The sequence below is a fragment of the Carcharhinus amblyrhynchos genome, chromosome 3 (assembly GCF_965287045.1).
Source record: "Carcharhinus amblyrhynchos chromosome 3, sCarAmb.v2.hapA, whole genome shotgun sequence".
Taxonomy (NCBI): domain Eukaryota; kingdom Metazoa; phylum Chordata; class Chondrichthyes; order Carcharhiniformes; family Carcharhinidae; genus Carcharhinus; species Carcharhinus amblyrhynchos.
The window spans coordinates 89,733,580-89,749,637 of record NC_137326.1 but is presented as its reverse complement, the minus strand read 5'-3'; the positions used below and the strand labels follow the sequence as shown (position 1 = coordinate 89,749,637).

The following is a 16,058-nucleotide window of genomic DNA, read 5'->3' as shown; positions in this document are numbered from 1 at the left end:
GACCGTATCTGGCTTTTTTGTATAGGTCAGGGTTGCCTGACTTGAACGTCTTATACCTAGACTTCAGCAAGCATTGGATATCCCTGCTCGTCTATGGTCACATGTAGTCCAGACCATCTATAACAGATTTCCTTCCCTAAAGGAGGTTTTACAACAATTGACTATAGTTTCATAGTCACCATCACTGAGACCAGCTTTCAAGTCCCGATTTAGTTACTGAATTTAAATTCCGCCAGATAATGGAATTTTAACTCTTGTCCCAAGGGCTTTTGTCTGGGCCACTGGATTAGTAATCCCCTGACACCACTATCCCATCATTTTCTCGGATTCGACATTTCCATCAGAGGAAATTGTCTTCCTACCCTACCAAATCCTTTAATCATCATAAGCATCTCAATTAGAACCAGCCCCACTGAAACTTCTATCGTCCAAAGGAATACAAAACTCAACTGTGTGACCTGCCCACATAATTAAATCCAATTAATCCCATTGTAATTCTCGGGTGGCATGCAGCACAATGGTTAGCATTACTGCCTCACAGCTCCAGGCTTGAATCAATGTGCAGACTCTGCACGTTCTCCCCATGTCTCTATGAGTTTCCTCCAGGTATTCTGGTTTACTCCCGCGGTTCAAAAGACATACTGGTTAAGTGCATTGGCCATGCTAAATTCTTCCTCAGCGTATCCAAACAAGCACCGGAGTGTGGTGACTTGGGATTTTCACGGTACCTTCATTGCAGTATTAATGTAAGCCTACTTGTGACTCATAAATAAACTTTACTTTTTTGGTGGATCTGCCCTACACCTCTTCCAAGGTCGTAACTGAATGCAGTTCTCCAGATGTCGTCTAACCAGGACTTCATACAACTCTATGTAACTTTTATCCTTCCATATCTCTGACATCTTGAGATAATGACTATAAATCATTTGTAGACTAGTTATTTCTATGCTTGGACCTCCAAACCCCTTTAATACTCCACAGCTCTCACCATTGAGAAAATATTTAATCGATTTTTCTTTTGGTCCAAATTGAATTACTTCAAACTTTGCACATAGAATTATTTCTGCCACAGTTTTCCCCAATCTACTACTGCCTCTTAGCAACTTTTAAGTCCATCTGTATTACTTATTATACCACCTCACTTAAGTGTTGTCAGCAGACCTCGATACATGACTCTTCATTCTTTCATCCAAGTCATTGTAACATGGCCAACATTGACAGCAGGGTGCAATTGCAATGTAACATGATTACACAGACATTTTCTATCAGAAATGTGGATATAGAAATTTTGAATTGAAAACAGTTGACAAAAGAGTGTGCCAGATATAAAACAATGGAAAGTAAGGATTTGCAGACTCAAGACTTTTAACACATCATACAATTATGGTGTAGCTTCAAAGTAGGTCAGTAAAGGATAGCCAGAGGAGTTAAATAGAAAATAATGAAAAAATAGAGTAGCTATTAGTTAGCTCAATTTACTCAAAATTATAACAACTCACAAGTGAAAACATTCAGATCATCTAAAACAGTATTAGATTTTATGCTTGAAGTAAGATTTAGTTAAATGAATGGTAATGTCTAATCTCTGATAAATGTATGTTACAGCTGTCAGAATAAACGTTTTGTTCCAGCAATATTCTATTTAATAAGGTGAATGGTGAATATTAAAGTTTGCTAGTAAATGCCTAATTTTATGACCAAAGTAAAGTTAAATTAATAAAATTACTTTTTACAGTGAATCCCAATGCTTTTACCACCTGTATATGTGGTACTCTTCAGTACAACGTGCTTAACTCTGTCATAAATCATGGCGTATTTTCAATGGAGAATTTATTGTGCTATTTTATTTACTTTAGTATCGTTTTGTTTTGTCTATAGTTAAAGTAACCAATTAAAAAATCTAATATATGGATGTGATTAAAATGATAAATCTGCTTTAAAAAAGTCTAGACCACACATCAATAGTAAATATATCAAATTTCAAACATGAGTCAATAATTTACTGATAGTAATTTAAAGCTATACATTTTCCAATATAAAATGATGGGGTTTTTTTTCTATTTGTTTGTAACCCTTGTTTGTAACCTAATACCAATTACAAAATCAAAAAATAAATTAATTGAAAGGATATGTTTTGGTTCTTTCAAGAGTGATGTCTTCAGCCGCATTCTTTAGAAATTGAATTAGATGCAATAATCAAATTACCTCCAGCAACAGTTCAGTCCCACTAACTGCAACGTCTTCAGTGGCTGCCAGATTGACAAGAACGTTATCAGTTACGCATCCTTGCTGAATATTTATAAACTTTGAAAACTGATATCAAACTGTCCAAATATTACCAACAGATTTTCAATGTGTGTGTACAAATAAAAAGTGCACATAACATCACAAAGTAACAGTTTTTCCTAGTATATTACACTGCACCCAATATACAATAATATAAATTAATCAGAGTATGAATATACGAGACAAGTCTCTTACATCGCTTGTAAATCAATATTTTTATTAATCTATATGCTGCAGCTACAAACTTGGGTGTTCTAGTTTAGCATCTGTCTACAAACCAGGCAACATGACAAGTCTCACCTAAGCCTCCAAGTTCACCAAATTAAAATAGTAAGAAACAAAAACATAGAATTGAGCAGTTTCGCTCTGAGTTGCACTGCACTTGGGCATCCCTCCAGCCACCGAGGGCAAGTTATCAGTCCTACCAGGTATTATCCATTTTGGGAGCCGAGAAGCCCATTTTGGTTGAGACGTTACGAAGCCTCTCGGATGCAAGAAGTGCAAAATATGCGCTTTAACGGTGCCTTTGGCAGGCCGGCGATCGTAAACAAAGGCTTTCCCGATAGTTGTGGAAAAACGTGCCCATGGGTATTTTTGTGTCAGAAATCAAGGGGGTGTGGGAACAGGTTCCCTGACAACAGCAAACCACAGCCTGGCAACAAGGTGCCCTGAGCAGGAACAAAAATGGGCCGACATGTCGTTTCATTCCAAACTCACTTCTTCTGACATACACTCGTTTGACCTAAAACGATTTACGCGGATCCGGGAACGGGGACCCGGGGCCCGGCAGCAAAGGCCGCCACCGCTTTGCCTCAGGAAGGTGAAGGCGCTTCCAAAGCTTGCTCAATCAGTCCAGTTTGCTCAGGCATCTAACTTCAATGACGGTCTCAATCCCTTTACTCGATTGACGTACAACGATTGCCCGGGGGTGGGTGAGGAGAATGGTTGTTTGGAGGGGGGGGTGGTGGTGGGGGCATGCAGGATAATTCAAGCCCGCCAGCAAAGACCTCCACCACTTTACATCAGGAAAGTGAAGGCACTTGCAATGCTCAGTAACAACAACAGGAAGATGAAGGCACCTCCAGAGTTCGCTCACTCACTCACCCACTTAGTCAGTCAGTTGCTTGGACACCCAACTTCAGTGACGGTCCCAATCCTGATCTTCCCTTCCCCCCCCAGCCCCTCCACCCCCCACAGTCTCGCGACGCCTCGCGAGATGGCCGTGCGGTTGCTTCTTGGCAACGGACACGGCAACCGCGGCGAGAAAAATAAAGCGGCTGTAATTTTTAATTCGAGCCACGCCGGTGCTCCGCCCTTCCTCGGTGGTCCCCGGCGGCGCGGCACTTTTGAATTTTGGCGTCGACTGTTTTGAAAATTTGGCAGCGGCCCCATTTTTTCAAACCGGCTTACCCACAATGCTTTGTCCCTCAACGAATTTCAGTCAAGTTTAGTTTTCGGCGCCATTTTCGACTGGGTCCGAGGTGAGCGCTCCAATTTTTCTCCAATTTATTCCTTTATTTTTTATTTCCCTCCTGCGAAAGTGGCCCCGAAATATTCCTAAAAAAATCTAAAAAAAAAACCTCGACCGCCCGGCGCCGGAGAGCCGGGATTCGGGTGGATTTCCGAGGCATTGGCGGAGTGGAAATGAAATCTTTTTTTAGCGGGATGAGATGCATGACAAATTTGTAAACATGTTGTTTCAGGGAAGTGGTTGCTAACTGTTTAAAAAAAACAGTTCCGTTTATCGCATTAAAATAAAACTTTTGAGATATCGTGAATAACTTACGATTAATTTAGTGGGATTATTATCTTAGTTAAAATTTTAAACATTTTTTTCAATTTTGGGGCAGTTCCCCCCCCCCCCCCCGATTTTTTTTCCTCTCTCTCCCCCGCATTGTAACTTTTGACTATTTTAGCCTTTGGGGCTCTCTATAAATTCGAACCGGACACTTAAACCGAGGGATGCATGTTGGACACAAATCATGTCAAATTTTCTTTTTCAAAAATGCTTAACCGTGCGCCTATTTAAGCTCAGGATGACGTAGACTGCCTGAAATATTCGTCGTTATGTACAGTTTTTTCCGCATTTAATCAAATTTGTACCATTTTGAGTAAATGATGTGCCCTTGGTCGAATTTTGTTCTTTGTGCAATCTGCAAGGTTGACTTTTTAGACCCAGGTTTTTGTAACGTCATGATGTGGCATGATTGGATTACACCAAAGTACAGTAACTTTGGCTAATCTCGGGAAGGGCTTGCGATAATTCTACATTAATGGTGGTTCTCTTCAAGCAAATGTTTTTTTTAAACAAAACTTATATCTCGCGTCATGGCTTCGTCCAAAGATATGGTCTTTTCTGGGTGGGAAATGAATTGTGTGGCAGTGAAGGGATGACTTGGTTTGCCTTTTTTTTTGTTTTAATAATTCCCCGTATAGGTTGAACCATGCCTGCCAAAACGAAGTCTTCCACAGCAAAGCAAAGCGCAAAACTCGGTCCGGGGGGAGCTGAGCCCCTGGATGAGTCTGACAACGAAATGGATATCCAACAAAAGGCAACCGCACCAAATGTAGATGCAACCATAAGAGGTAAACTTGCCTGTTTTTTTTGCGTGCGGTTAATTTTGTTTGTATTTTAAGACTCGTTCTGTTGAAAATGAGCGCGTTTCATTTCTTGAAATTTTTTAAAAATAAATTGAAGTTGCGATTATCATTGCCCTGTAGTTCGTTTTGAAATTGGATTTAACCGCCTAAATGATGGTTAAACAGGTTGCCGATTCCATGCCACTACTTTTGAAATAGTTTGGAATTGTCTTGTAAACGTTGTTCTGCTGTTACTTGGAGTTAACGAGTGTAGTTTCATTCAGTAGCCTGAGGAAACACACAACATTAACTTCAGTTTGTGTCAGGATAGTATTTGAACTCAGTTCAAATTGACAATTGCGACGAGTGCTTGTTCTTGGAAAGTTTGTACTGTAGTTTTTATGCCGGTTTTCAGCATCGACATGTGTGCGCGTTCTAATAGCCAACGTTTAACCTGGAAGAAACATGTTAAATCGTGTAATGAATTTTTTTTTTGGTTTGACAGTTTTTTTGCCCTTTTCACCGAAGCGCAATTGGGTTTGAGTTTTCTTTTCATTGTGTTCCCTTTTTCCCTTTGCGCGTTTTTGTACAGTACGTAAATTATGGGGGGAGGGGTTGAGTTTCAGTAGTGTGGAATACAAAACTTGTGTTCGGAAGCTGCTGAAGATGTAATAGATTTTCACTAAGAATTAAAATGAAAGATAATTTATGTGCACAATTATCTCCGTTTTTTTGAAAAAACAGTTTGCCAGAAATTAGATAAAATTAGTTTTTCCAGATTGTTACTGCAGCAACTCTAAAAGCAAGTATTTGGCAAACGTACAAGATTCAATAGCAGCATTAAAATAGTGCAAGTTGAATAGTTACTAGCCATTATTGCCGTAGAGTACTTTTACGTTCACTTTTTTAACATGAATACAAGGAAAGTTAATGAAATGTGGCCTGTGGCAGTATTTGACAGAGCATCAAAGTGAAATTTATTATAAAAATAAAATATCTTGCTATAGCACTCCCTTCCCCTCTTACAAAGTGGGTTTTAAATATTCACTTAAATTTATTAAATTAAATGTAATCCATTTCATCATCAAATATGTTGCCCGTGTTCATAAATATTGTTTTTCCAGGAAGATTGAAGCTTGCATATTTTTAAAAATATTATTTGACTGGAAAATGTTTTGATCAATTCGAAAAAACTGGTAAAATAGTTTTGGGTGTTTGTTGTTTTTGTGGAAAGTGGATCTTTAACTGTTCATTTTGAAGTTGTAATTTTTGAATATCAATTTTCTAGATTTTTATGTATTAACAGTGTAACAAAATGATATTTTTAGAAAAAAATCAACTTTTTGATCTCAAGGTGCCTTTTTATGAAGAAATGTGATGCAAAACTGATGTTGGTGAAATATACAACTGTTTTCCCACCCTTTTCCTTGGTAAATTGTAATTAAGTTGTATTGTCTCTTAGATATTGTCTCAGAATCACCAGAAGAACCAATAGATAATCGAAGCTTGGAAGAAATTTTAGCTGGCATATCTCCTCCTCCACCCCCAGCAATGACCAATGAAGCTGGAGCTCCTCGCCTCATGATAACGCATATTGTGAACCAGAATTTCAAATCCTATGCAGGGGAACAAATCCTAGGTCCTTTTCACAAGGTAAGCCTTTTTTTAAATGTCGCTTTGCTTTAAAAAAAAAGTTGTGCTGTGTTTAGTTTTTGCTTGTGGTGAAAATTTTACAGGTTTTGAAACATTTTGGGTGGAGATGTGAAACTGAAAAATGCTTGGTCAGTTCCCCTAAATTTAGAATTGACATGAATTTCAATTTTCTATTGTGTTGTTTTTAAAAATAAAGTGAGTTATTTTGACGAAAATACAATTACTTTAATAATTTGAAACAATCCTGCTGATAAATTAAAAATTTAGAGTTGTTGGTGTAAAAAGACAGCTGGGAATATTGCACGTCACACTTTATGCTGACTACAACTTCAGTATATGGTGCATAGCATTAATAATGGCCAGAAAAAATATTTTTTAAATATCTACAGTGTTCTGTATTTTTTTTCCCTTTTGTACAGAGGTTTTCTTGTATTATCGGACCAAATGGAAGTGGGAAATCAAATGTGATTGACTCAATGTTGTTTGTTTTTGGCTACCGGGCCCAAAAAATTCGTTCTAAAAAATTGTCTGTGCTCATTCACAATTCTGATGGATATAAAGACATTCAGAGCTGTACTGTTGAAGTTCACTTTCAAAAAATCATTGATAAGGTAATTATATTATACACTTGGATTTTTTTTACTTTAAAAAAACTATAGTATAATTTAAGCATTCTCATATTTTAACCGGCAATACAATTTTAAAATGATGATTAAGTGGAGAATTTTTTTCTTTACTTCCTGCTACTTTGTAATGAATGTGAGGAAGTACAAATTGTAAATAAGTAATTGTGTTAGCTTTCTAGCATGTAAGTATTGAATCAGAAGAGCTAATTGGCTTTGTTTTTCTGCTTTGGATTGGCTTAATGGGTAAAATATGTTAGTGCAATCTTTAAAAAAAGTTTTAATAGTGTTCATTTAAATACAGTAAATGTCTACAAAATGCTTTCTAAGAGTACTGAAATGTGGAAAATAAACAAGTTATTGATGATCTAATATTTTGCATCAAAGGAGGACGCATTAGATCAAAATATAGGCAGAAATGATGGGGAAGCTTGTTTGCCAAAAATACTTTTAAAGGAAACTTTTATGTAGCAATCTTAGTTTTCTGCTCCTACTATCCAATTTTTTTTTTAGTGTGCAAAAACAAAAGGATATGTTTCTCTTGTTGAAAAACTGCAGTGGAGATGAGGGGTGCAGGCAGTTTTTTTTACCCTCCAATGAATAAGGATTTTTTTTTGTAGGGGGTGTGTGCTTGTTATTTATATACCAGTGTATAAAAGTAGCCAGTTAAGAGTCAGTACAATAATTTTCAACATTGTAAAATGACAGATGTGCTGAGAAGTGAATTAAAATGGTAATCAATTGCATTATGGAAAACTGAACGTTTAAAAATTGAAATCTTTTAAATTTAAATATATAAATTATTTATCTGTCTTTTCGCCATTGTTCACCTAGTGTAATATGTTAAACTCTTGTGCAAAAGATGCAAAATTGCGTAGATCTATTTAAAGAAACTAATTTTTTAATTATTGTTTAGAGAAATGGCTTTATTTTGGCAGTGAGTTAACTAAAAGCACACTTACTTAAATAACTATATGCTGCAGATTTTCATTATTAATTTTTTCAACGATCCTTTTAATGAAAGGAGGGTGATGATTTTGAAGTTATTCCAAATAGCAAGTTCTATGTCTCAAGAACTGCCTACAAGGACAATTCATCAGTTTACCAAATTAATGGAAAGAAATCAACATTCAAAGATGTAGGAATGTTGCTTCGCAGCCATGGAATTGATCTGGATCACAACAGGTTTTTGATTCTGCAGGTGAGTCTCTTTAAAATCGCTGTGAACTACATTAAATATAATTGGAAATATTCTTTCAGGTTTGGGGGGAGGGTGTGGAATCTGTGTGGGTCAAATAAACCAGCAGAATTTTTCACTCACCTTCGATTGCTGTAGCAGCACATCATGGTTTGCAGGGCTGCTTCCATAACTCAAGCCATTATTTGCTGCTGTAGTGCTTTAAGGCTAAGTCAGAAAGAAAATTGCTTCCTACTCAATGAACTGCTTTGCTTGTTGTCATTTCTCACTTAATCAAGAAATTTTTGAGCAGACATATTAATGAAAATGCCAGTTACACTTTAGCAGCACGTAAATATTGGTGTGATGATAATCGCCAATATTACTTGTGCTGCTGCAGCGTGACATGGTTCTATCACCTGCCAGATTGTTGCATTTCAAAAATGAATTTTTTGGTATACACCCGGAAGAAGCCAACTTTGCTATTAAAGGAATATCATCTCGTAGTAAGTATATTTAGATGTTACTTTAATTAAGCTAATTCATTTTTACTACTTGCGAACTGTTTGCTGTGATACGTAAAAATGAATTTGCAACTGCAAATTAAAGCCTAACTCAACATAATGTCGAGCATATTATAACTTGTATTAATGTTGAAAGTATTTGGAAAACATCAGTGACATGAATCCTCGTTTACTAACGAGAATCACTAAATTGTACCTGGGTCGTTATCAATGTGAAAATGTCTTTTCCATTGTTAATTTGGTTTGGTTGACAAACAAAATGTGTTCATGGATTGGAGGAATGGAAAACAACTTATTTTAGATTTTTAATTAATGTATTTTTATCCCAACTTTTTAAACAATTTTTTCACAGTTGTAGATTTTGCAGCTGAGGCGTTCTGAAATTTTAATTACTGTATTCTGGCTCTACTTTTCCTACTCTCCTGTAAGCAGCAGTCTAATTTTTTCATGTCCTCCTAATGGAGGAAAGATACTGGTTTGCTCAAGTACACTTATTGACAGCAGTGATGCCTCTTTCTAAAAAAAAAAAATTGTGGGTGGCCAGCCAGATTATTTTGATGCATGGCACGAAGTATCTTTTGAGACCCGCTTGTGAGTGGACACAAGGTACGTTTACGATTGTTGTGTAGCCACGCTCACCTACAGCTGAGGTATTGTTGGTTATATCACAAACTTTTCAACATACTATTATCCAAATAATTGTGCACAGCAATTTTTTTGTGCCAATAAACTTAATATTGAGAATAAATTTAAGGAAAGAAAGTGCTGTTCAGTGCTATGCTAGTTGCAGCAAAAACATTTTACAATTATTTTAATGGTGTTCCTCATTGCTAGTGCAGCATTTTTCTGAATATTGTGCTGAATTACTCTTTCTGAGAAATTTTTGTAATTTCCCAGTAGTTGATTGAAAGTGACACAGTACAGTAATTTTACCTTAACCCGGGATCGGGGGCCTCCAGGGTTGGGTTTTGTACCTCATCTAGTAGTTTTCCTCTAGGTTCGGAGGAAATAAAGTTAATTTATTGTCACAAATAGCCTTACATTAACACTAATGAAGTTACTGTGAAAATACCCTAGTCACTACGTTCTGGCGCTTGTTTGGGATACACTGAGGGAGAATTTAGCATGGCCAATGCACCTAACCAGCGCGTCTTTCAGAATGTGGGAGGAAACCGGAGCATCCAGAGGAACCCCACACAAAGGGAGAACTTGCAAACTCCAAATAGTCGCCCAGGCAGGGAATAGAACTCGGGTGCTTGGTGCTGTGAGGCAGCAGTGCTAAGCACTGTGCCACCCTGTCACCCACATAAAATCCATTGACTCTAAAATCACTGAAAGACCTGATCCCAATGGAGTAGGTTAAGATGATCCTAAGTATGGCTACATCTGTGCATTTATGATTTCAGTCTTTTCATATTTATTCATGAAAATCTCCTTTTAATATGTAAGTTCGTGTATGGTTTACAACATCCTCTTTCTAAATTTGACTAATTCTGCTACTTGTAATGATTCACTTAGTTGCACAAATGATGGAACATAACTATAGGTTGGATTTATGCCCGTATGCAATAAATAAGATCCCTTACTGGGATCCCTAAAGGCCTGTCAAAGACTTCAGGTACCCTGGGTCAACCTGCTCCTCCCATCCCATCCCACTACCCTTCAGAAATAAATTGCTAGAATTGAAACCTGTTCTCTGATGTAATAGTCACAACACCTATATTTTTTTGATTTGATTGCAAATGATACTTTTGAAAGCAAGTTTTTCGGTTAGTCAAAATTAAGCAATGTGGATTCTTGCTTCCAATTGGAGCAAACTAACACTCCTCTTCAGGAGTGGGTCATTTTACCCCTTGAGCTTTTCTACCATTCAATAAGATTGTGGTTGATCTGATTGTGGCATCAACTCCCTTGTTTTTGCTTCCCCATAATTCTTGACTCCTCTGTCAATCAAAATTCTGTCAACTCAGCCTTGAATATATTCCATGACCCATCCTGCACTGTCTCTTGGAAACATTTCTCCTTACCTTACTCTTAAATGGGAGTCCCCTAATTTTTAAGATGTGTCCCCTGGTTCTGGACTTTCCCACAGGACGAAACATCATTTTAACATCTACCCTGTTTAGTCCCTTAGGATTTTGTGTGTTTTAATAAGACCATCCCTCGTTTTTCTAAATTTCAGTGGGTGTAGGCCCAGCCTTTCAACTTGGCCCCATCTGCCCAGTAATCTGTCAAAATAATATTTTCTGACATGCTTCTAGTACAGTTGTGTAATTTCTTAAGGCAACTAAAACTGTACGTAGTAGTTCAGATGCTCTTTTTACTAAGTCTCTGTCTGTATAACTACAGCAACGTTTCCATTTGGATTTGATTTTCCCCTTCTGCTAACCACCACCATTTAATTTGTGTTCCTAATCACTTGTACCTGCAGGCCAACCTTTTGTGATTCGTGTACCAGGATGTGGAATTTAGCAGTCTCTGTTCATTCAATAACATACTGCTTTTCTACTTTTGCCAAAGCTGACCATGTTATACCATCTGTCAAATTTTTAACTGCTCACTTAACCTATCTTTTATGTCCTCTTAATACAAAAATAAGTAGGCAAATTGTTTGTCATCAGCAAATTTAGTTACCATACTAAATTATTGGTGAGGGCTCTCATCAAGATCATTAATATAGGTTGTAATTAGTTGAGACCCTAGCATTGATCTCTGCGGTACTGCACCAGTATTAGGCTGTCAACCTGAGAAGATCCTTTTATCCCTACTATCTGCCTCCATGTTAATATGTTACCTCCTACACCATGTGCAGTAATCTCTCATGTGGAACATTTTAAAATGCCTACCTGAAATAAAAACAGAAGGCGCTGGTAAACTTGGTGGATCTGGCAGCATCTGTGGAGGGAGAAGCAAAGTTAACGTTGTCTGAAGAAAAGTCATATGGACTTGTAATGTGAACTGTATTTCTCTCTCCGCAGATGCTGCCAGACCTGCTGAGATTTTCAGGAGTTTTCTGTTTTTATTTCAAACTTCCAGCTTTCACAATATTTTGCTTTGACTCCAACTGATCCCATTCTGATTTTCTAAGTATCCTGCTATAATCTCCTTTAATAATGATTACAGCATTTTCTCTGACAGATATGAATTAACTCGCCTATACTTTCCTGCTTTCTGTCTTCCTTTCTTGAATAGAGGTGTACAGTCCTTTGCAACCATTCCAGTATTGTTGGAAATTTCATACGCAATGCATCTTTCAGCTCCGTGGCCACTTCTATTTGGATTCTAGGTTGCTGTTCATCTGATGCTTGAGCTTAATAGTTTATCCAGTACATTTTGCCTGCGGATTGTGGTATTAAGCTTCCCTCTCACTTTTACCTCTTGATTTTCAAGTATTCTTGGAACAAATTGTATATTCTAGAATGAAGATGGACATAAAATACTAATTCAGTACTTTCACCACTTCCCCATTTCCCATTATTAATTTCCCCTGACTCATTCTTTAAGTGACATCACTCACTACTTTTTCTTTTAAATTTTCTTGCTATTTTTCTATTTTTTACTAGCTTTCTCAAACTCCAATTTCTCTTTTTACAGTCATTCTTTGCTAGTTTCTAAAATCTGTCTGTCCTGATCTTCTGAATATTGTATGCTCTTTCTTTCCTTCCATTTTGATAGTATTAAACTCCCTAGTTAACCATGGATGGTCTATCCATCTCATAGAGCCTTTATTTCTCTGGAATATTTGTTGAGAATTATAAAATTATTTGCTTGAATGTCTCCCACTGTTTCTCTACTGTTCTGCCTTTGAGCCTATTTTTCCAGTTCACTTCAACCAACTCTGTCTTCATACCCTCATTGTGCAATACCTGGTTGGCACTAGATCACACTGCTCCAAACTTTGTATCCAATACGCGCTATGATCTTCCAGTCTACCTTCATGCAATCTATACAAATATTAAAATCATCTATGATTATTGCAGTACCTTTCTTATTGGTCCCCATTATTTCTTCTTTATGCTTTGTCCGATGGTGTAGATGTTGTTTGGGGGCCAATAAACAACTCCCACAAGTGATTTCTTTGCCGTTGCTACTTCTTATCTCTACTCAGACTGATTTGACATCTTGATATTCTGAACTAAGATAATCTTTCACTCCTATACTAATATAAATGCTAATATCAACCTTACACAATCACGTTTTTCCTAACTCCCTGCCCCCACACCTCTGAAATATTAAATACCTTTGCATACTTAGGACATCATGCAGTGGCATCTCTGAAATGGCTATTAGGTCGTACATATTGCTATATGTACTCTTAACCTTATGAATTCTGCATGGATTCAGATACAGAGCATTTAATTCTGTCTTTTTACCATTCTTATGAAATCTGGCCTTCTCTGCCAATAAGACCATAAACGTAGGAGCAGAAGTGGGCCGTTGGATCTGCTGTATCATTCGATTAGACGATGACTGAGCTAATATGATCCTGAAGTCTCCTGCCTTATCCCCATAACCCTTGATTCCCTTACTGATGAAAATATCTGTCAATCTCATTCTTGGAAGATTACAACTGGCACATCCACTTTTGCTGTAGCTACTTCCTCTAATATGCTGGGATGCGACTCTTCAGATCCAGGGAATTTATTGGTGCTTAGCCCCATTAGTTTCCCTAGTACTTTTTCTGTAATTATTGTATTCATTTCCTCTCCCTTTTTCACCCCTTTCTGTCCCTTCATTATTTAGTATTCTTAGAATGTTATTGGTGTGTCTCACCTATGAAGACTGACGCAAAGTATTCATTTAACTCCCCTGCTGTTTCTTGATTCCCCATTTTTATTTCCTCAGTCTTGCCCTCTATGGGCCTATATTCACTTTGGTCTTTTTTTATGTATTTAAAGAAACTCTTGCTGTCTGTTTTAGTATTATTTGCTAGTTTTTATATTTCTTGCTCATAGCTTATCTTCTCCTTTTATTATATGTTTGGTCATCTTTTGGTGGTTTTTAAAACTCCCAATCCTCTAGTTTAACATTAATCTTTGCCACATTTTTCCTCAGTTTGATACTATCCTTAACTTCCTTTATTGACCATGGTTGATTGATCTCCTCAGAATCCCTTTTTCCTCATTGGGATACATATTTGTTGTGAGTCATGAACTATTTTCATAAAAATCTGCCATTGCTGATCAACCTTCTTTCTTGTGAAACTCCTTTCCCAGTCCATTCCAGGTAACTCTGCCTGCATTCCTTTTAAAATAATCTTTATTTGTGTAGCACAGTTTCTTAAATTTCTCACTCAAACTGAATACTAAATTCTATCAAGTTTTGGTCACTGTTTCTTAGGGGATCTTTTATTTGTGTTTATTAGATTTACCTCACTGCACATTACCAGTTCCAAAGCAGCCTAATCCCTGCTTGTATCCACAACATAATCTTCTAAGAAATTATCTCAAATTCAGTCTATGAATTCTTCCTCATGGCCACCTCTGTCAATTTGATCTTTCCAATCTACATAGATTAAAGCCATGCCTTATTTATCTCCTGATGTTATCCTCAGTCCTACAGTATAGCTACTGTTAAAGATTCTATGATCTACTACAAACAGTGTCTTCTTCCCTTATTATTTCTTACTTCCACCCATCTGGATTCTACATCTGACAATGCACAGTCCAATTCTTGCTATCGTACTTATTCCATCTCGTACTAACAACGCTACTCCACCACTCTTTCCTTGTTACTGTCTGTCCTTATGAAAAGTCACATACCCCAGAGTATTTAGTCCCCAGTTTTGATCTCCCTGTAACTACCTCTGTAATGGCTATGTGATCATACCATTAAACTCAGTTTGTGTTAATTTATTTTGTGCTGCATACTTCATGCATTTAAATAAAGAGCCATTAATTTTCTTGTTTTTTTTCCAACCCTATTTGTTTTATTTATGTTCATACACTCTGTCCTTAGCTGTCATATTCTGGGTATTAGCTAAATAACTGCCTTGCAATTAAACCATATCCTCTTCTTTATAAACCTACATATCCCCTCTCCAGAACCACCACCCAACCTTCTATTTAGTTTAAAGCGCTGTCCACTTCCCTAGTTATGTGAAACATTGGTCCCAGCACAGTTCAGATGTAGACTGTACCAGTGGTACAGCCCCCTCCTTTGCCAGTACTGATGTCAGTGCACCATGAAGTGAAATTCACTTCATACACCAGTCTTTGAGTCATGCATTCACCTCTTTTAATTTTATGAACCCTATGCAGTTTGCACTTGGGTCAGGTACTAATCCAGACATTATAATCTTTGCAGTTCTGTTATAGAGATTTAATTTAAAAACTAGGCTCTTCCTCGTTCTACCTATATCGTTGGTACCTACGCCATGGCAACAGGATTCTCCCCCTCCCACTGCAAGTTCCTCTGCAGCTGGAATCAGACGGATAACATAGCCATCCAGACTCTCTCCTTGCTACAGAGAACCATGTCAATCCCCCCTCGCAATACTGACCCGTACTACCATTACCTTATGTGTTTCACCCATTTGAATGACTTTCTCTACCGAAGTGCCTCCTGAATCAAAACGCTCTTCCTTCCTGCTGTGTCAGTGTCTGCAGCTCAGACCCCAGCTGAATGACTAAGCTGAAGCTCCACAAGCCAGACACACTTACTGCAGGCGTGCTTTCGCTGGGTAACACCAGTATGTGTGACCTACATAATGCAGCCATGACAGATCACCTGTGTTGCCATACTTAATTAATTATTCTCAATTATTTCTAATTTAAATTTTAAGAAAATAGACCTGATATTCACAAAATACTCACAGCAGCTCATTACTTCCTCTGTAGATCAACAGAAAAAGTTTAAAAAGCAAAGTAATACCTCCCTCGCCTCCTCACTGAACTCCCTCTTCTCATTAAGCTTCCACACTCTGCTCAAAGCTGCACTAATAGAACATAGGACACTTCAGCACAAACAGGCCCTTCGGCCCACAAGTTGCGCTGATCACATCTATACCTACCAAGCCATAGAACTATCTGTAACTCCCAATCCCATTAGATCCCATATACTCATCCAGAAGTCTTTTAAAAGACCCCAGTGAGTTTGCCTCTACCACCACTGATGGCAGCCGATTGCACTCACTCACCTCCCTCTGAGTGAAAAACTTACCCCTAGCATCTCCTTTGTACTTGCTTCCCAGCACCTTAAACCTGTGTCCTCTCG

General features: G+C 37.6%; 2 protein-coding genes across 8 annotated transcripts in view; one reads left to right on the top strand and one right to left on the bottom strand.

The window, feature by feature from the left end:
• The window catches only part of ift80 (intraflagellar transport 80 homolog (Chlamydomonas)), a 227,487-nt gene extending 224,025 nt beyond the window's left edge, over positions 1–3,462 (bottom strand). For 2 of the 7 annotated variants that reach the window (XM_080185491.1, XM_080185492.1), the window contains exons 1-2: positions 3,391–3,462; positions 2,206–2,249 (exon numbers count right to left, since the gene is read on the bottom strand). Coding sequence is in view for 5 of the 7 variants with exons in the window: in XM_080185485.1 (XP_080041611.1) it covers positions 2,206–2,249; positions 3,004–3,015 (56 nt within the window). In the remaining 2 variants the exon portion in view is untranslated. The other 5 variants (XM_080185485.1, XM_080185486.1, XM_080185487.1 and 2 more) reach the window with 4 other exon arrangements.
• Positions 3,463–3,731: 269 nt separating this feature from the next.
• Positions 3,732–16,058, top strand: part of smc4 (structural maintenance of chromosomes 4) — a 61,243-nt gene continuing 48,916 nt past the window's right edge. The window contains exons 1-5 of the mRNA XM_080185480.1: positions 3,732–3,767; positions 4,723–4,872; positions 6,329–6,519; positions 6,939–7,130; positions 8,167–8,343. Coding sequence (XP_080041606.1) covers positions 4,731–4,872; positions 6,329–6,519; positions 6,939–7,130; positions 8,167–8,343 — 702 coding nt within the window. The 5' untranslated portion in view covers positions 3,732–3,767; positions 4,723–4,730. The remainder of the gene's footprint in view (positions 3,768–4,722; positions 4,873–6,328; positions 6,520–6,938; positions 7,131–8,166; positions 8,344–16,058) is intronic.